The sequence below is a fragment of the Cygnus atratus genome, chromosome 4, assembly GCF_013377495.2.
Source record: "Cygnus atratus isolate AKBS03 ecotype Queensland, Australia chromosome 4, CAtr_DNAZoo_HiC_assembly, whole genome shotgun sequence".
NCBI classification, from domain to species: Eukaryota; Metazoa; Chordata; class Aves; order Anseriformes; family Anatidae; genus Cygnus; species Cygnus atratus.
Window position 1 is genome coordinate 37,467,257 of NC_066365.1, and position 20,437 is coordinate 37,487,693.

At 39.1% G+C, this 20,437-nt stretch overlaps 1 protein-coding gene and 1 long non-coding RNA gene across 3 annotated transcripts in view; one reads left to right on the plus strand and one right to left on the minus strand.

The window, feature by feature from the left end:
• Positions 1-20,437, plus strand: part of MGARP (mitochondria localized glutamic acid rich protein) — a 23,916-nt gene continuing 3,479 nt past the window's right edge. Inside the window, exons 1-6 of the mRNA XM_035552837.2 lie at positions 1-159; positions 1,118-1,221; positions 2,281-2,383; positions 7,003-7,236; positions 19,061-19,219; positions 19,916-19,964. Of these exons, the coding sequence (XP_035408730.1) occupies positions 75-159; positions 1,118-1,221; positions 2,281-2,383; positions 7,003-7,236; positions 19,061-19,219; positions 19,916-19,962 (732 nt within the window). The 5' untranslated portion in view covers positions 1-74 and the 3' untranslated portion in view covers positions 19,963-19,964. The remainder of the gene's footprint in view (positions 160-1,117; positions 1,222-2,280; positions 2,384-7,002; positions 7,237-19,060; positions 19,220-19,915; positions 19,965-20,437) is intronic.
• Positions 7,230-20,437, minus strand: part of LOC118251079 (uncharacterized) — a 24,067-nt gene continuing 10,859 nt past the window's right edge. Inside the window, exons 2-3 of one of the 2 annotated variants that reach the window (XR_004779653.2) lie at positions 12,052-12,259; positions 7,230-9,822 (exon numbers count right to left, since the gene is read on the minus strand). This is a non-coding gene — a long non-coding RNA (uncharacterized LOC118251079). Of the gene's footprint in view, positions 9,823-10,774; positions 10,849-12,051; positions 12,260-20,437 lie in introns of those variants that run through there. The other variant, XR_007708159.1, reaches the window with a different exon arrangement.

Genomic DNA, 20,437 nt, shown 5'->3' on the forward strand with positions numbered 1-20,437 from the left:
CGGGGCGGGGCGGGGGGACTGCGGTGTGTGCCGGTGCTCCCGCAGCGCCCGGTGTTCGCTCCGCCGCCGCCGCCATGTACCTGTGCAGGGCCGCCTCGCAGGCGCTGGCCGCTCGCCTCAGCCGGGCTCCCTCGGCGGCGGGCCGCCTCCAGCACCGCGGTACGGCTGGGGGGGGGGGGGGACAGGTGCGGCGGGCGCGCGAGGTGACCGTCGGGGCCGTCGGGGCCGTTGGTGCGGGGGCCGTTGGCGGCTCCCCCGCCTGAGGGAGGGGGCGGGAAGGGCGTGAGGCGCCCCGCTGTGCCGCGCCGGGGCGGCCGAGGAGTGTGTCGGGGCAGGTGATGCTATCCATAACCCGGCGTGTGATGGCGGCTGCGGCTATTTCTGAGGCTGCCGAGTGCGTTCTCTGCGCGCTGAGGGGGTTCTCGTGCGGGATGAAGGCGCAGAACGCGGCTGACGGCTCGGTCCTCAAACAGCGTTTGTTCGGGGGGGGGGGCCGGGTTTTGAGCTGTGCCGAAGCATCTCCAGGCTGCAGCACGCAGCAAAGCTGGAGGAATGACGAACGAAAATCAATGGCTAACCCTGCCTTTCTGGTGCGATAAGTGCCCGATCGGTGATCAGGTTGTGTAATCCTGCCTCCCTGCCCTGTTGGCCTACGCTCGTGGTTACGGGTATGCATCTAAAGGTCAGCAGCCTATTTGCAACGAAACAATGTGGATCGAAAGGAAACGGCTTTTTCTTAAAGTGCACTGCTGTTACACCGAAGGGAATTTGTTACCGCTGCTGATCGTGACTGCAGCAAGACTGAATAACGCCAGATTAATTCTTTTAATTCTTAGGCAGAGCATGCCTATTTAGCTGACATCCAGTACCTGGAAGCTGATATAGGCAGACAACAGTTCACAGAAAATCTTATGCTCTTAGGAAGATCTCAGCCGTGTACCCCATTCATGTTAGGCACCACACCCCATTTAGCCAGTTGTACTAAACATTGCTAAGCTACGTCCCCCAGTTTTGCTACAGCTCTTTTGATGGTCCCTTCCCATGTAAAGCTCAGACTGCAAAACTCTTTTATGATCCTATTTTAGCAGCAATTTTACATCGCTAACGTTTTTTCTAGCACCGCTTCGCCAGATGTCATCTGGGAGTGTTCCTGGCTCTTCTGGAGAGAACATGATTTACTATCTCCTTGCTGGCGTTGCTGCTTTTGGTGGTTTATTTTATGTAAGTGATTGGCAATGGAGCTATCTGTGCTTTCTGAGCTGATGTGGTTTCAGGCGTGTTCTGCGTTTAAAAAATAGGGTCAGGATGTAAACCCTGTCAATAAAATGTGGTTGTCGTAGCACATAGTTAAAGCAGTTTAACATAAAAATCAGTCCAAGAGAATTAATCAGACAATGTATAGTGCTTGTCTGTTTTACTGTTATTTTGATGTGCATGGCTACAGTGATTCTCAGTGGGAAACCTGTTTACAGCCATGTGAAATGAATGTGTCCAAAGACAGAGTAAGGCATCTGTCTCTAACACCTTGCCTCTTCTTGCGACTACAAACATTAAGGACATACTGCAGAAGGCAAGAGGGATGTGAACCCAGAAGGGGAAGGTTATGAACCTGGTTAACTGGGGCAATAAGAAAGATATGAATATTAATCACTTAGAAAAAGCACGTTCGAGTTTTGTAAACACCAAGTTACTTTCAAACACTTTCAGTAATCGTTTTCCACCCTGCCTCTAAATATATCAGGCTCTGTGCTTCATGCCCCTAAAGCCTTTGTTTTATAGCTTTCTTCCCTTGAGATTTGAAATAGTGACTAGCACATCCCAAAGAGGTACAGGTTTCTGTCTCCCACAAAATAATCCTCTAAAATGGTAAGCAGCATCTGCTTGTTCAAAATATTATCAGATTGTGTGACTGCATGTCTGAAAGAATTATAAATTCTCTTGCAGTCAGCTTTTTGCTTACCACAGTTTGTATAAAAAATAAATATGTCTGGCCATATTTTTTTTAAATACTCTGTTCAATTCCTGAAACACTGTATTTTCTCTCTGACATCTACACATTTTATAACTATGAAATGTGTAAATATGTTATTGAAGCAAAATAGATTTTTTGGATATTTTTACCTTGCTTATAATAATTTGATATGCCTTCTAAGACAAGCAGTAGTACCTGTTTGAAACCCTCCCCTCTTCCTTTTTTTTTTTTTTGTAATTTTGTAGTTAGCTATTAGTTTACATGCAGCTATATTAGTTAGATATATGTTTAGATATATTATTTTTCAGACCTACAGAACAGTTGGTTCCTCCCGCAGCAACTACATTGAGCATATGCATATTCTTCAGGAGAGAGCTGAAGGGCGGAAAAGCGCGTACAGATCAGGCAAGGGTGAGTCGAGCTCTTCTCTTGTTCTCTGGGTACACGAGGATCTGGAGCAGATATCTGGATTATGTAATTGGGCCTTAACCCTGTCCGAGTCCAAGATCTGTGACTGGGAGTAAAGGCAAAGGTGTTCTGCTCGAATTTTGGAGATGGGCTTAATGCTTAGGCGGTGGATCTGGCCTGTGATCAACCTGCGGGATCTTTGGATGAAAAGAGCTAATGTGTGAACCATTGATTTTATCTTGGGCATTTTCATTTGATTTACTGAAAGCTTAATGAAACGTGATTGAATGCATGATGCTGTCAAAATCAGTTCTGTTCTTTTGTGTTTTTTTTTGGTGGGGAGGAGGGGTGGGAAGAGACAATAATCTTTTTCTCAGCTGACAGTTTGGCTGCAGGCCACATGTCATCAGGGAACGCAGTTCAATCTTGATGTGTTGAGCTGGGAGAAATATCTATTTATTTATTTAAATAATGTACATAGAACCTATTTCTTGTCCCACGACTTTGATTTAATCCTTTTCATTTTAGATTTATATGGAAAGCAGACACCACCTAAATGTATGGCAAAACCTTCATGCTTAAATAATTAGACCAAGTTAGTTCAAATACCTGTAATGGAATGTTGTCTCTGTCTACATCGATTAGTGTTACAATGAAGTTAATACGGAAGATAGGACCTTGGCAAGCATGGCCTTGCTATGAAAAGCAATTATAAAAATGGCTTGTTCAGGATCTCTTTATGTTTACTGAGTTATCGCTTGAACAACAACAAAAAACTTGTAAAAACATGAAGCCATAACACTTGAAGCTATTCCTTATTTTTTCAGAGGCTGACATCTAGAGAATTGATTTCATGTATTTGAATCCACACAAAGAATAGATTTGACTAAAGTATGCTGAGTTTAATTTCTTTTTCAATGTGAGAACGTGCTTTAAATTGTTAGCTTCTAAAATTATTTCTGTATAAAGTATTCTTCTTGTAGTTCCATGATGTAGCCTTTAGTTTGAAAGTTTTAAAGTTTTTTTTTTTAAGCTTTAAAATTACAGAACTTAAGATTTTAAATGACAAAATACTTTAATTTCCTTTGTTTTATGCATCTGGAAATAATAAAGATTTTAAACTTACTCTCTGGATGCTGAGATGGCCACAATTTTAATGCAATCCTTCCTTGTCCATCAAACAAAAAATCTGATCAGGACCACAGTACGTATTTCTTCCCAGTAACAGCCTTCTGCTGTTAAGGGAAGAAACAAGGGTTATGCCAACCAAGGCAGTCAGAAGAATGCGGTAGCAGTAACAAAACCTTCCAGGTCACTCAGAATGTAGTCAGTAAATTCCCCCTTTTCTTTGAGGGTTCACTTCTGCAAGGTACTGACTTTTAACCCTAGGCTACCAAAATGTCTGAGTAGGATACCAGCAGAGTCGGTGGTGCTGTTTACCCGTTGAAGGCTATAGCTGTGTTGCCTGAGACGCGGGTAAGAGTACCCAGTGCTCTGTAACTCAATTAATTGTCACTTCAGGTACTCTCCAGATATCCCATATCTGATGCCTTGTGCTGCTTAGAAATTTCTGTAAATGCAACAACCAATGGCAGATGATTACTGCCTCTCATTATTGCTAGTGAGAACACTAAAACACTTTTGGGGCCATTCAGTGAAGACATTTGACACTTGTTTTCTGTATTATTTTGGATACTGGACTCCTGGCTAGATGCTCAAGCCGGAGTTTTTAACTGGACTTGAGTGACCAATTCCAATTCACAATACAAAACTACTGTTGAATCAGCTCTTTTTTAATATCCTTCTCCATTCCCAACTGTATCCTTCCCAAAGAGGTTTCTATTCTTACTTTTCCTATGGAATCCTCTATGTGCTTTCTCAAAAAAATTAACATCTCTTCCTCCCCTTTTTTCCTGTGCCCTGCATTGTGACACTTTTTTGTGTATCTTGTCGTGGTGTGTTACCATAGTACTGCTTTTCCCAGAAGTGCCGCTGGAGCTTCTTTCCCCACATACTCTTTAGATTCAGTGAAGTCCTTACACTGTTTCACAGTAAGCATTGCTGATAAGAGTGATTAAAAATTATGTTCTTGAAGTAATCATACTTTTTAGGATCACTTAAGTTCAAGCTTAAAATACCCTGTAAAACAGCGTTGACAATGAAATCAAGTGGCAGATAGAAAAGCAGCATGCCAAACAGAATGTTCATGGCGTATTTGCTACCTATCATATGGTAAGAGAAGAACATTCTAGCTGGAAGAGCTTACTACTAGAGTGCAGCAGATCAGAGAGAAACTCTCTTGATCTAAATAATTTTCATGGTTTCTCTTTCTGAGGAAAGTTCTCCCCTTATGCCCAAACCCAAATTGTCTATTACAAAAAACTTCATGCAGCAAATGGTGCTGTCAAAACAAGAGAAACCATCAAATACTATTCCAGGCTTGCTTGTTTATTAGCAGGTTGAAATCATATTTAATAGTATCTTATTTAATGATGAAATTAGACATTTATAAGAAAATCTAATAGCAAATTTTCTGTAGTTCTTTTTAACTGAAAGCTACTCTCAAATGTAGGGAGGGATTTTAAAAAGCCCCTGGCAGAAGCCTGACTCAAAGTAGCAGTTGGAAATCTGGGACATCACTTGAACTGTAAAATGATGCTTGCCTTGTGGAACATTCTACTTGTTTATTTAGCAAATACCAAGCTTTGTCTTCCATTTGCTTGTGTCTCCTTTTAACTTATTCCGTATTTCCTCCTTTTCAGCAATGATTTTTCTTTTTACCTTAATGCAAGCTGATTCAATCTTTCTAATCTGTACTCTGCTTTTACACTTTCCAGACTAAAATACAAGGGAAATCTCTTTCCAAACCCGAGGAAGTTAAATACAAACAAAGGACAGTCGTTCACCATTGCGTACCTTGCAGCCTACCATGGGATGACTTTATGCCTTCTATTGTAAACTCCATACTTGTGAGACTTTAAGAGAAGCACCTATGTTTGCAAGGCCAAACCATATTGAGCTATTACTGAACCTGCTTTGTAGAAGGCAGTTCTGAGGTTGAGAAGCTGGCTGTTCTGAATGAATGCACTCTATATCTGACTGTCCAATAAACTGTACTGAATGCTGAGCTTGGCTGTTAGTCTGTTCTTTGCGTAATCAATTTATTTTTTCTGAAAGATAGCATTCTCTTAAAGGGACATGATCAGGTTGTGGAGTACAAAGCTTTGGTTTGTACTGAACACTGAGCAGACTTGTGTTAAAACCTGAACACAAACAGATGGCTTTCTTATGCCAATGCAAGACTAAGATGTAAAATTGATCCATTCAGTTTTTAAACAAATATAAAAGAATAAAATAAATTCTGACTATGTCTCTTTAAGTTTTTCCTTTTCCTTCTTCTTTCTCACTTAGTTTACACTGTATTGCAAACTTTATTTCCAGTTCTGTTTTTTCACTTGGTGAGTTGGGTCTGGTAGTAAACTTGCAATGAACACTTGCTATATAACTTTCTTGATCTTAGTGTGTATTCGCATGCTGTTTGTGCATCTTCTCTGCTGTTTTGTGCTGTTTGTAATGACTTGTCTCAGCTGAGTATGAAGTATTGCATGCTTGGGAAAAATTGTGATTTTCAATTTCTAAAGAGTCTGACCCACAGCAGTTAGGCAGTTCTTTAGGACAGATAGGACTCTTTAGGGAAAAAAAAAAAGTTGTAAGTGGTCATATCTCCAGTAAAGTGAACACTGTTCACTTAAAATTTGCAATTCATTTTCTGATTTATATACCTCGTTTCAGTAAGGGTCCCCTGTCTCGTTCTGTCCCACAGGTCTTATCTTTCTTACTTGAGTGCTATGGCTCTTGCAGTCCCAAGTGTGGTCACAGTGCAGCAAGTATAACTTTAAAGAAAGCAGGATAAACAGGGACAGCAGAATACCTCTGGCAAAGTAGAGCTAAGAGATGGCACAAGAGCAATCTGAAAACTAACTCTGTATTGGGCTCTGCCCTATTGCAGCTATTGCCAGCCAAATTAGCCACCTTGAAAGTAGCCCTGCACAAACTGAAGCTGCGCCTTGGAATGCAGTGCTTCTGAGCTGTGAGCCCGATTGATAATGCACTACATAAGAGCTTCCAGGTATGGTGGCAAATGTCTTATTCCCAGTATGGTAACGTCACTACTGGGTGCGAACAGGAGAAGAATCCTGCTCCCTGTGAGGTCAGAGTCCATTATCACTGCCCTTTTCATCAGAGTGGATTTGGAGCACCACTTGGTCTGGTCTGGTCCCTGTCACATTTTATTTTTATCCTTCCCTGCACCCTCACCTCTCGCAGTCACTTGCTTTAAGACACACTCATGCTTACTACACTGAAGCAGTTGTGGAACTTGGTAATTAAGAATATGGTTTCCTTATCTTGTAAACATCTGTGTTTTTTTTGGTGTGATATTAGACAATAGGGGGGAATAATTCTTGATTTATTGACTTGGTTTGTAGACTCTGATGTCAAAGTTTAGTTAGCTTCCCATTTTTAAATTTTAATGAGGATGACGGTAAAAAGTAGTTGCTGAATTTGTGTTGCATGCATGCACTTTATGCTTTCTTCATTTGTATTAAATAAACCCTTAAAAGGTGATGAAGAGGAAGCAGCTGAAGCCGCTGGAGAAGACACGGCCACGGAAGAAGCTGATGCATTAGCTGCTGCTGGACCTGCAGCACAGGATGAGAGTTCTGGGGTGTCCCCAGAAGCTGGAGGGGAGAGTGACTTACCAGCTGCGGATGCACCCCCTGCTGTGGAGGGAGCACAGCAGGAAGCTGCTGCTAATGCGGAAGTTGCTGCTAATTCAGAAGCTGCTGCAGTGCAAGGTTAATTTATGAATGCACTTTTGTGTGTGTGTATGTTGTGAGTTCTTAAAGTCTGCTTCTTAGAACAGAACACAAAGAACAAACACCGGTGTTCCTATTGGAGGCTGTCCTGCAGTGAAAGCTAATTCAGTTGTTACCTTGACGTATCATAGCATTAAGGTAACAGAACTTTCAAGGAAGTTCATTTAATAAGTGCCACTAAAAGCATGCTGCCTGTGGCACCAGAGTTCGTCTAAAACTAGAAGAATGAAAAGTTTGTTTTACGACCCCATTCTCCTTCTTCAAGATCTAACGTTAAGGTGAGCAGGTAATGTGATTGGTTAAACAGTTGTTCTGTGAGCGGATTCCTAAGGGTCCGCTGAGGAATCTAAACACTATTTCACAGGCTGTTCCTAGCGTGTGCACACTAAATATAGCTCTTCTGTCAGTTAACTTCAGCGGAATTGCATAACAACCAACATGTCACTATGGTCTTGGTCTTAAAGATAGATCAAGTTAAAAGTTTCAAAATTCAATAAAACATCAAACTAGCATTAAACACGAGTCAATTGGAGGCTACATATCCAGTATTTTGAACTCTGTTTGAAATATTTTTGTTTACCGTTCCTTTTTAAAATCACGGTAATACAGGTATGCAACCTATCCATAAGTTGCATAAAATGTAAGTTTATAATTTAGTTTGATTTTTTTTTGTTTGGCAATCAAATTTATTTACTGCTATCCTGTAAGTACAGAGCAATGACTTTTCCTCTTTCCTCGTGAATGATTCAATTACGATTGGAAGGGACACACACAAAGCAATGGGAATTTCTGTTTCGATAGGAAAGCAGCAAATGCATCTGGTATGCACAGTTTTTAAAAACAAACAAAAAAAGGAAGCAATTGACAAGCCTATGATGAAGGAGAAACTTCACTGAAATTCTTTCTTTGGAAAGGAAGACTTCAGTGTGGCTGTAGCCACAGGTGTGAAAACCAATGATAGTTTTAAGCTTGACTTAAACGTGGAACCTTTACTGCATGCCAGTATTTGACTTCTTTTTTGAGAAAACAAATGTGCACCTACTTGCATCTAAAATATGAGTCAAACTGAGTTTACAAGTATTTTGGCTGCTAGTGTGTGGGGAGGTTTTTGTAGTACCTTGGAAGGTATTAGCTGATTCCTGAATTGTATTCCGCCTTTTTCCTTGGTGGCTCCATTGAGGTATGGATGCATCTTAATTGCCTTTTTAACAAAGCAACTTGAGAGGTGGTGCAGCTCTTCAAATGGTTGACTTCTGTGAAAGCTCTATATACAAACAGGATTTTAATTCATGTGTGAATGGTTCCTTGTGCTTGTCTGCAAAACAATCCATTAAATATAACACATTTTAAAACAATAGTTGGTCCAACCTGGTCAATGTAATAGTAGCTCATAAAAAGTATGAGTAAGTGTATTTGTTGTTATTATTACTGTTTACATAAACAAAATAATTATGAGGTAATAATTAAAATACCTACAGCTTTAAAAAGAAATCTACTTCTGTAGAATATTTACACTATTTTGTTTAGAAAGGAAGTAGTCTGGTGTATGCTAAAGTTAGTGAATCAGAGCTGTAAAGAGAGATTTTTTTTTAAAGTCTTTACCTGTGTTGCTCTACAGAGCAACTGCAAAATTTCATTTTAAGAAGCGGGCACTTGCTTGTATCCCGAAGCGGCTGAATATTCCATTCACAACGCTGACCCATGGATAGTTACTAATTTTTGGGTAGGGTGGGATCTTTGTATGGTAAATATTCTCTCTTTTGAAGATGAAGCAGCTAAGGCTCTAGAATCTTGCCCGAGAAATGTTGTGCGTACGTGTCTGAGTATCTGTCTGAGTATCCAATTCCAGACACAGTGACTTTGTGTAGCTAGTTACTGTTTTTAGAAGAGCAAACCTGTGCCTTGTTACTGCTCGTGTAGACTGGGAGTCGATGAGGTATTGAGATATTACTGATTTCCTAGATCTATTTTCTCAGGCAACATACTGAAAAACCAGCACTAGAACAGAGCTTCTGTTGCATAGATATTTATAAGGGATTCTGAGGGCCATCTCCTCTGTCAAATCTTGCTGCAGCAATTATTCTTTGCTGAATGGTAAGCTGGCAGAAAGGAACCTGTGAGACGTAAAATTGTTGAGAGACTTCTGCTTGTTGTTTCAGCCATCTTCCTTCCAACCTCTAATCAGGAAATTACATGTTAGCAAGAACATGTCGTGTCAAGCAGCAGCACTTGTACTTCACCTCAGCGATTACTAGCGTCCGAGGCAAGGGAGTGCCCGATCTCTTTGGCATTTCCGGGGTGTTAGAACTTGGGATCCGAGAACAGTTTTCTGGTGCAGCTGGTCACTATTAAAGTCAATTTTAAATAATCGTTCCTCATAGTTGTGCCTAAGCCAAGGACGAACGGTATGAATCCCATAAGCAGTTCACGTGAGGTTCCTCCTCTGGGGCTGTCCTGCCGTGGCTGCAGCGTAACCTGAATCCTGCGGTGGGAGGCTGCAAAGTCAGCGGGGCCGCCTGTCACCAGGTCACCTTAGCATGCATCTGCGCCTCATCCAGGCCCAGCCTGCAGTAGAACAGCAAGGCTTCTGAGGCAGTTCTTTCCTCAGTCCTCCAAGGAACTGACAGATGCCTCTGGCTCTTGACCTCGTGAAGGCTTTAACAAGCAGCACACAAAAGCTTAAAGAAGTATCCCTTTCCTACAAGCCAGTTTCAATCAACAGAATACTTTAAATATAAGAAGTTAGTATTGTGAGCCAGAAGTTTTCTTCTCTGTATGCACTTTGTTCAGAGTGTTTACTTGCAGTAAACAGCTACTTGTGAATTTAAAATGTTTTTCTTTTATTAAATTAAATTACATTTAAATTTCATTTAATTAAAATTTTATTTATTAAAAATATTCTGGAAATACCTTTCAGTTCTGTATTTAATAGTCGATCATTTATTGTTTTCTCTTCATTTAGAGAAAAAGTGTCTGCATTTTTGTTAGGGCAGAGAAGTATTTTCTCTCAGAATTGACAAGGGAAATGTAGACTTAAGTTGAAAAAGAATACTTATTTAAATAACTTTTATTAGTTTTGTAGGTAGCTTGATGCTACTTCTGCAGATGAAGGTGCAAGTATTTTTTATTACCATTACACCTCTACTTTCTCAAATGCAATTGATTTTCTTAATTTATAAAGCTTGCTTTAATATATTTGGAAATGCAAAGTATCCAACAAATGGACATTCATCTCAAGCTCGAGCATGCGTAGATACATATGTATGTATGCAAGTAAAATGAATGAGCATCTGTGGATGCTCAAAAAACACAAAACCTTGGATGTAGGTACTTAAACAGGGTCATTTCAATTTTAGAAAGCTAATTATAATTGCACTTGGCTGAAATTTTCTCCTTGCTTCAATTTAAGCAATTTACAACTCACTACTGGTATCTGGAATTTTGTTGTTGCTAAAAAAAAAGTATTGTGTCACATTGTTACTCTAAATTCTGTTTTCCTGTGCTTTTTTTTATTACTTGAGCAATTGCACTGTCACTCTTGGTTACTGCCTGATGCTGGTAAGTTTCATGCTGTTTTCCTTTTAGTGTACACTGTGTGATGATAAATAAAGATCAGTTAGTCCTCAGATAGTATAAATGCTATAAAATGCACAGATTGGCAAGAGACTATTTGGATTCAGCAGTGTTGTTGCATTAGCGACTGTCTTAGTTTGTTGGATTGCTGCTACAAACTTTGTTCCAACTCTGTTATGGAGGCTTGAGGTTTTGTCATTATCAGCTGGAATAGCAAAATCAATTAGCTCAAAGCCATTCGCTCCTAGACTTCTGTGGTGTAGGTTCCTTTGTAATTTTGCAAGTAGAGAAGAACAAGGTCTCTTCTCCATTTATTATTTCAAACGCTGTTCTTCCATGACTGGATTTAGGAGGGGTGAGTAACTAGGTTTGGGGAGGATTAGTGTGTGAATGTGCCAGTGTTTTCTGTGTTAAGCTTTGAATGACATGATAATGCCAGCTGTCTGCAACCTAGAGAAACAAATATAGGCTGTCATGGGCAGGAGTTACTGCTTTCCGGACAGAACTTTTGCTGACCCCATCACACAATGATGCCAAGCAGATAAAAACACCCTACGTGATCAGTGTACATTGGTTTTGCTTGGTAAGTTACCAAACTCTGGGTGCATACTCAAATGCCTTCTGGTCTGTGCGGTGACACTGGCAGTATTTTGAGATTGCTGAGAAGTCCTCAGTGATTGCTCATACTTAGTCAGAGGTTTTCATAACGATGTTGCTCAGTAGAACAAATGCATCCTCCCAGTCATTTGTTTGTGTGAGATGCAGGAAGGAGGAAAAGCTGTTCAACCTGCAGCTCTTTACGACCTTAAAGTCTTGTTGAGGCAAGATGCAGCACGGATAGGGCTGCACAGACCTTAACTTCTACATCACCTGTCTACAGTTGGAGCTTGGGAAAGTGACTACACTGTTATTCTCCCCGCAGCCCTCATCCTTGCCTGTGTAAATCAGAAGCATCTCCTAACAGGCCTACTATTTGCCGTTTTCATACACATGGCATTAAATGGGTCTCTAGATATAGATATATGTTGTGACACAAGACAAATAGAACGAGGGAAAGTATTCCTCTCATCTAACTAAATTAGTGCTTAATTGTCAACTATAATAAAAGGCTTTCTATTCTGAATCTCCTTTTAGAAGATTTTTTCTCTCTTCATTGGTTATATTGGATGAAGTGCGCTAAATTAGGCTTTAGAAAATTGAATTATGTGAATGTTACCCTACCGCGGCAGCATCCGTGTCCGTGGAACTACTGTTGGCCATTTCTGCTTCATGTTTGTCCCTTTCTCCATCTGTCCCTTGGGCTGCTGTGTTTATCTTCCATCCTTTTGATTGCCGTATATTGGCCACTGTTCTCTTATCTCTTCCTCCTGTTGTTCGTCATAAAACTGAGCTTATAGATGAGTCATCATAGCATAAACAACTGAAAAATCTGTGGGATGAATATGAACAATGTTTAGAAAATAATTCTGTAAAAGCTGTGAGTATCTGAAGACATAAGCTGGTAAACAGAAAGACTGTTCAGTTTTCATCACCTCAGCTGAAGAGAGACTTTTACAGCATGCACTAAGGGGGGGTTCCAGTAAAATGGAAAAATGCTAGAAATTCCCAGCCAAGGGTGCAAACAAATAAGTGTGTGAGAACTGCATAAAATAACTGTCTTCCTGTTTGTCTACTATCGAACAAGGGGACAAGTAATCACTAAAGGAATATTAGAGCTGACAAAATGGCATAAAGTGAATAATGTATAAATGGTTTTCACCACTAAGGAGAAAATGGAAGTACTGATTTTACTAATAAAATATTCATAACTCCACATCAAGAATAATAATAATAAAAAATACAAACTGAAAGATAACTTTCTTTAAATTGGAAAGCAAGAACTTATGTTGGTCAGCCTACACCGTTAGCATTTATTTCACGTTAGATACTAGTACCCATGTTACTTGAACGTGTTCTGTAAATACAGCATGTGGAGGAATACTATTAGTGTCCTGCTTTAGAGAAAATGGCATCAGTGACATCTTTTTATTTCCCAGTGGTGACAGTGCAAACCAGCACTGGGATTTTTGAATTAATTTTTGGCCAGTGTTTCTCACTGCAGAGAGAAACTTCTTTTTCCAAAACCAACAAATGCTGAACTTTGGTTGCCACTTGGGCAACTGTCTGGCATGGGTAAAACTTATCCACGATCTCAGGGAGCCAGGTACCCCTGCCTTTTATGATCTATTTTGTAACATCGCACATATACATTCTTGAGTTACTTTAAAATGTGACAGATTTTAAGTGAATTCTACTTCACTGCAAGATTTTCATGAGCAGTTCTTTAAACTAAGAACAGGGAACTTTTTGCTCTGCCTGTCTTAATGTTTCAGGGGACACCCTAGAAACCTGCAGTGGAGCTTAATGGGGAGAAGCTTTACACCCGAGGACTGTCCATAGAATACTGTTTCCTATTTTCACAGTTATTTGATTTTTTTTTCCTTTGGAATTACTTTGTGACATTGGTTATGTTATAGGTAGCTTGAAATATCAAAGCCTTTTTTGGTATTTTGGTTCATGTGCGTTCTGTGGCTCCAGGCAGATTCCATTTGTATTATGCTGGCTATCTGGTATTATTTTAGCTTTATGAAGCCAAATTCTTCTGCAAAGAATATTTTCAGAAGTAATTGAACATGACTTTCTGCATGAAAGATACCAGTCTCATCTTGACTGTTTAAAACAAAACACAAACACGATATGAAAAATATGTCTGTAAGTGAAATGATTCACTCAGAAAAGTGCATTTTTTAAAAAATGTAATTTAAAAATATTTTTAAATGCAGGAAGTGAATGTCAGTTGATTTTTTTTTTCTAACCGAAATACACATTTTGTTAAAATGGATCAAAAGATTAGGATCAAAGAACAGGGAATGTTTACAGCTATCCTAGATTTTTTACAGCTAAGAACATTTAAAGCTATCCTACACTAGGATAACTATAAACGTATTAGTAGGGAAATGCAAAACTGGGGAAAAATGCAGGCTGTCTCCACTAAGAAGGCTGTAGCTATCTTGTATGGTCTTGTTATGAAACTTCCATCCTGAGGGAAAAAAATCTCCACTTATCCCCAAGCAAGGGAAAAATTGAATGTAACTTTCTTTTTAAAATCAGGAACGCCTCTCTTCTCCATATATATTGTAAATAAGAAAAGCATGCTTAAGAAAATGCTTCAGAAATACACAGTAAAATTTAAAGTCTTGTAAGATAGAAGAATATAATAAAGTTTGTATAATTACACCTGCTGGCTATTTGTATTGGTCATCTATAAATTGGTATCACTAGATGTCAAGAATGATCAACAGGTTTCAACACTAAAGCACTCTGAACGAGGAGAGCACTCCGAAGCAGTGCTGAGTCAACTGGCCAAAGGTAGTGAAAGTTTGGCTGTAGGAATGAGATTCTGAATTCCTGGAGTGCCCCCCACTCTCCAACTGTTTTTTGTTTTAAACTTGGACTTTTCTCTTTTTTCATGCCGTTCCTAACGTGTCAGTCTTCTATATTTTTTCATATTAAGAGGAGGATGTATTTCTTCACAAGGTAAAGTGCTTCACATGCATGAGGAAGGAGGACAGCAGTTCTTTCCTTTTTTCAGATAACTTCTTTCTACATGTAAAATGTTTTGGTTGTTTTTCTTAGCAATTAATTGTTAACTGCTACTTTAGTGGAAGTTTGAAGAAGACCTAACCCTCACATTAACATGGTTGATTTTTTTGAATTGCTGCTCCAAGGTTTAAACTTTAGTTTAAGTTAGTGCTAAAAAAGACTTCTGCTTTTTGCTTTTTTTTTTTTTTTTTTTTTAAAAAAAAAGTCTTGCTTCCAGAGTAGTTCACACTTGCACACTTGGTTAGACAGGGGAGTCGGACTTCTCACTTCTGACCCTCTGGGTTCACCTCTTGACAATGCTGACATTACAGGAGATGAGTGCAGTAGGTAAAGAAGTAAACTTTGTTTTTAATTCTCTTTGATTTCATATATCTTACTGTTTTTTCAGGAATTATTACAATGAAACCTGACAGGAAATAATACATATGCATTTGACCATTGTTGGTTTGGTTTGTTCGCTTTCAGGCATGGTATGTGGTATGAAACACAACGTGGAAAATTCAGCTTTATGAACACTGAACTCTAAAACCTGACTATATCTCCCATGTAGAAAGTGCTATCAGAAACATTATCATTTACAAAAATTTTGCAGGAGCCATGTTCTTAGCAGATTTCAGACCAACTTATCAGTGCCCACTCAGCTTGTACCACCCCTCCCTTTCACCTGCCTGCTTCGGGATCACACTATAGCATATTGTTTCCCAGGTGGTGGGACACAACTGCCAAGGGAAGTTGGTTTGACCTCAGACTAGAACTCTGAGTCCCAGACAAAAGTCCAAGCTGATCCAGCTTGAAAAGTCCCTCAGGACAGTTTTAAAGCTTGTTTAAAATGCTCCAAAGCTTTGGGGGACGATGCTATGCAAGTAGTAGGATCTGGATTCTGAAAGTGTATCCATGTGTTGTTGTTATTAGCAGGAGAAAATCAATCCTTGTGTGTTTTTTACTGATTTTTATTTTTTATATTGTTAGCTGGACAGGTCATCAGTCATACAGGTCATACAAGTCTCTGCTTATCATGCTTCTCTGTTTTGCAGGGAGAATGCTGAGCTCGCTAATATTAAGACAATCAATGGAAAACCATGAGAATGCAGAAATGCAATGGATTTGGAATGTTTTCTGTTCTATTCTGAACACAGAAATGTAGAGTCCTGCTTTCTCAATGCTAGAGCTTGTAGCATTTGTAAGAGCAAAAATTGTGTCCTTAGAGATTGCAGGAATAAATATTTTATAAAGGAAGAAGCTTTTTTTCACTGAAATGATAGGAATACAGTTTTCTAAAAATTATACTGCTGGGTGGAACTGGATGTTGGATGTAGTGCCTATAAGCTACTGGAGCTTCCTAATGCTGCTGCCTTGTTTAAAAACAAAACAAGCTAATTTCCTTTTGTCCATAAAATCAATTTCCTTTTTTATATTTACTTAACTCAAAACAGATGGGCTTTCATAACATAAATAGTTTGGTATTGTTTGGTGCATGTTTAACGTGCAGCTGGTTCTTGCCCAGTCATGTTTCTGCATGCACAATTTGGAAGGGCTTATTTTGTCTTGAAATGGTTATCTTGTAAAGCAAAGGGAGCTAAAACCCACTTAAAAGTGCATGTAATTATCTTAGGCAAAAATAGGGGATTTTTTTTTTGAGTTCAGTGTTACACTGAAGCAATGGATATTATAAAGGTGTTGAGTTATGTACTGATGGTTGTGTAGTGATATCACTCCAGTGGTCTAAATAGCCTGAGGTCTTTGTACTCTCTAAATTTTCAGTATGTTATAATCCCTTTGAACACTTTCAGAACAGCTGTTAATGCAATATGTATAGCCTGGCTACTTGCTGGTAAACATGATTAGTTTGATTTCTCTGAGGCTTGAAGTTCTTCTCTATTAACTTTTGTTGGAAGGACTAGAAAGTTAAGCTCCTAATTCAGATCTTCAAGTGCAATACTACAATGCTAAAATTATGAAGTGTACAGCTTCTGTAGAGTAATACGTCCTACAAAGATTTGGGACAGGAAAAAGCACCGAATGAAACTGTAAAATTATGAAACCACTAACTGCAGTGCTGCTGATGCATGACGTACTTGGTTTTTTGTTGCTGCTGTTGTTGGTTGTTTTGTTTGTTATCTACAGAATTAAGAAAAAAAACCTTGTGAATACAGAAAAACTAAGAATATCAAGAGCATTACCATTTTTAGATTTTACATTATATGGGTTGGGGTGACAGTCATTTAAAACTAATTTGACTGGAACATTGCAAATAAGTGTTTTGATAAAGACGTTAAGGAGCTGACGTAGTATTTTATAATATTTATAATAAAGCAGCTGGGCTTTCAGTGGAGAGCATTATACAAACACTACTTAGATACCATGTGTCTTCACTGCAGAGAGACAGTTACACAATGCAGATTATTTTCAGTCAAAGCATGTAGAAATCACCAGAAAGCTTGCGTAAATAGAGAAAATGGGTCACAATCATTGCTGCACAAAGACATATGGGGACTTTGGAGTTTCAAACTGATCAGCCTTCAGAAAACTACACAATCAGTTAAGATGCTATAACACCTCTACAGCTCTATTTTGAAAAATGAGCTTAAATTTTGTAGAATTGTAGAACTAACAAAAGTTAGAAGTGATTTCAATACACCCTCTATTCCTCTATTAACTTCTACAAAGTTTCATGACAGGCTTATTATCAGCTTCATGAAAACTGAATAGACAGAGAAGTGCTTCCAAGGATTATGAAAAACGAGTCATCACTGTACCTGGCACAGATTAAAATCTTCTTTTATGTAGTGTTACTGCAGTGTTGTACATAGAACAACAGAGATATTAGGCAGCACTGAAAAAAATATGAAAAGTATGCAGATAAAAATAAATAAATAATAAAAAACCCCAAGCAACCCCACTGAGATTAAATTAATATGTAAGGAAACAAAAAGGAGAAATTCCTTAACTTCTTAATGCTTTGTGCTGTTAGCTGATCAATAGAAGAGGGAGATGCAATGGACCCTGTTGTAATCTGGAATGCCCTTCACAGACAAGGGACTGTGTCACAGACCCGATTCTGCAAGAGGCGGGTGACTTGTTCTCAGATTGCCAGGTAATCATTAAACTTGGTTTGCCCTGGGATCACAGGAATTCCCTAGAACAGGGAAAAATGTATTTATCTTGTGAGCGGAACACAGCATTTGTTCCAAGACTGAGCTGTGTAAAAACCACCAAAAAATAGAGACTTGTTTTAGTATGTCAGATTAACGTTCAAAATAGCATTCATGGTTATGGAGTTGTACAGCACCATGTTCAGGTTGATACCATCTTTGGATGATATTTTGGCAATGGAAATAGGAAGAAAGCACATTGAAATTCTCTGAAAACTGGTAGTTGATCAATATCAAGTTGAACAACAAAAACCACATGCAAAGACCCTTCCCTGATCTGTATGCTCTATTGCATCTTTGACTATAAAGAACATGTCACGTTACCATGCTGAACAGAATGATAACAATGTAAGAGCAGACCACACAGAATGGCTTATTACTTTTTTTTTTTTCTTTTTCCTTTCCTAAGTTTCTAACTGTAACAATACAGAGAAGCTAAAATCTTGTTAGGTGTTTAATGATCTTCCATACATGTCCTGGTGTAAAGTACAGTTTTATCAGGTTGGTGTTGGGCAACTTTCAGTTTAATATAGACATGTCAGGAAAGCCGTAGTGATAGCAACAGAATTACAAAACGAACAGGACTTATTTTCATGATGCATTTTCATGGTGCTCAGAACAACAAATGACACCTAGTAGCTTGTCATAAATGCAATAAGGAAAAAAAAAAAGCTGCTAAAATGATCTTCCTGGGCCGGTCTGAATCTTTGCTAGAGATAGTGCCTGGAGAAATGGATAATGAGTGGTCTAAACTGCCGCAGCTGATGCAGCCAGGAGCAAGCATGCTCTGATCATGAGCTATTTCTAGCCATCTCCTCTTGAAAGGAGCACTTCAGTTGTGGCATCAAAAAGGTTGCTCCTATGAATTCTGTCCATGTGCGCTCAAAGAATGAGTGTGAACACCACTCCAATTTCCAAAGAGGGAAAGCACTAGCTAGAGTTCTCTGTAGTAAGCAGGGACAGTTACTCACAGGTTTTCACAAATGCAAAGCCTAGGTTAGAAGAATATGAGAAGAGACATTTTGCTTGAGTAACACTTTAAAATGTGATGTGTTTGGTCTCCCTGTAGAATGTAGATACACAGATATACTAATAAATAGGCATCAGGAAATAAAATCTGTAACTGTAAGAGAATACACAGTTTGGAGAACATGTACCTTTTCTTTAGGACATAAAAACATTTCGTGTTTATAACTTTCTGCCCCAGGGCTAGGAAGAGTCAGATACTAGTTGTGATATTTCCCGGAATTCCACTTGCAAAAGTGTATTTGCATGATAAGATTTAATCATCTCCTAGACTCTGTTGCCTCCAATTACTTCCAGCATGTATGTTAGGCAGGTACTTCACATTTTGTGAGCCATGACTGCTTTCCCTCACTTGTGCCGGTGAATGGACAGGAAAGACAAGACAATTATCTCTCTGGTTTGATTCATAGAAACTGTGAGTGAAGTCTTGGATGTTGCAGCTTCTTCTGACCATGAGGAAAACTTAGACAGTGTCAAGGAAGGAGTAGCCTCAGCAGCTCAAGAGATGTCTGACACAGCCTCAAGGAACCAGGACGCTGATGCTGAGGAGTCGGGGCAGACTTCAGAAGGTGCAAGAGTACAGCTGGGTCTGAAACCTTCGGTCTCTGAAAACCACGGGCAGCAGCTTGCACTGAACTAGCTGCAAGAGCATGCAGAACTGAAGTGACACAATGTGTCTGCTGGTGGTGACTGCGTTCGGCAGCGTTAGCAGAAAATTTAATGTCGAAATGATTTGCTATGAGTTAGAAATAGGTGCCAGTAGGTGGGCCGTGGGGGCATTTGAGCTCAGTGCCCTGCCAAGTGGCTAGACATACAGTCCGTGAAAAACATGAAACTCTCCCTTTTGCTGTATGTGATGTAACACTTTTTCTTTAAAAAGTATGACTTCATTTGAAAGATAGAATTTTCTTAAATTACATTGCTGTACAGAAAAATGTAGAAAGTGATATTTATAAGCCTTACAATGTTTCAGTACAGCTATAAATGATTCATTCTTATATTGCTCTTGAACAATATAATTGAATGCAAAGAAAAATGTGTGTTAAAATCAACATCACAGAGATTTTCAAAGTTTGGCTGCTAACTCTTTTACAATTAGATATAAAAAGTTTAAAGAAAAATGTCTGTATACCTGATATGACTTTGAAAATCATATTCCTTTAGACCAAAGGACCCTTCTTATTTGTAGCTGAGTAAGTTGTTTCCTTTTCTTCTGCAGGTATACCATACAATGTTTCTCACTAGCATTTTGTCTCCATTTTCAGTTTCTGTGGACAAGGAGACCCCCGAAGAAATTGCTAAGGAACCCTAAAGGTACACAGTGCAATTGCAGCATTGAGGTTTCCTGCAATTCACCTTTCTGTTTTTCTCAGGTAGTGGCAAATGCAGGATGTGGGAAGTCTGCGTGTGCGCTCTGATGGTGAATTTGTATTTCCACACGTAACAAGTGCACTGTAAAAAAGAACTTAACTGAAGTATTTCTTATTGTTTAGGAATCGTTGTCAGCATCTTTTAGAGGTTAGGGAGCAAAACTCTATCAATTGCCACACTGGTTATTTATTTGTGTCTTTAGCTTAGTTCCCTGCAAATTGCATTAAGACCCAAGAATTATAGTTCTCTGCAAGGCCAAATTTGTTCTTTGGATGCTGATTTCAATTATAGAGATACTGGACTTCTGGGCTATTACCTCACACAAGTGAATTGCCTTTTATTTTTATTTTTATTTTTTAAAGACATATTTCAAGATTAAGCTCTCTGCACTTTTAGTTTGTGCTAGGGGAAAATAT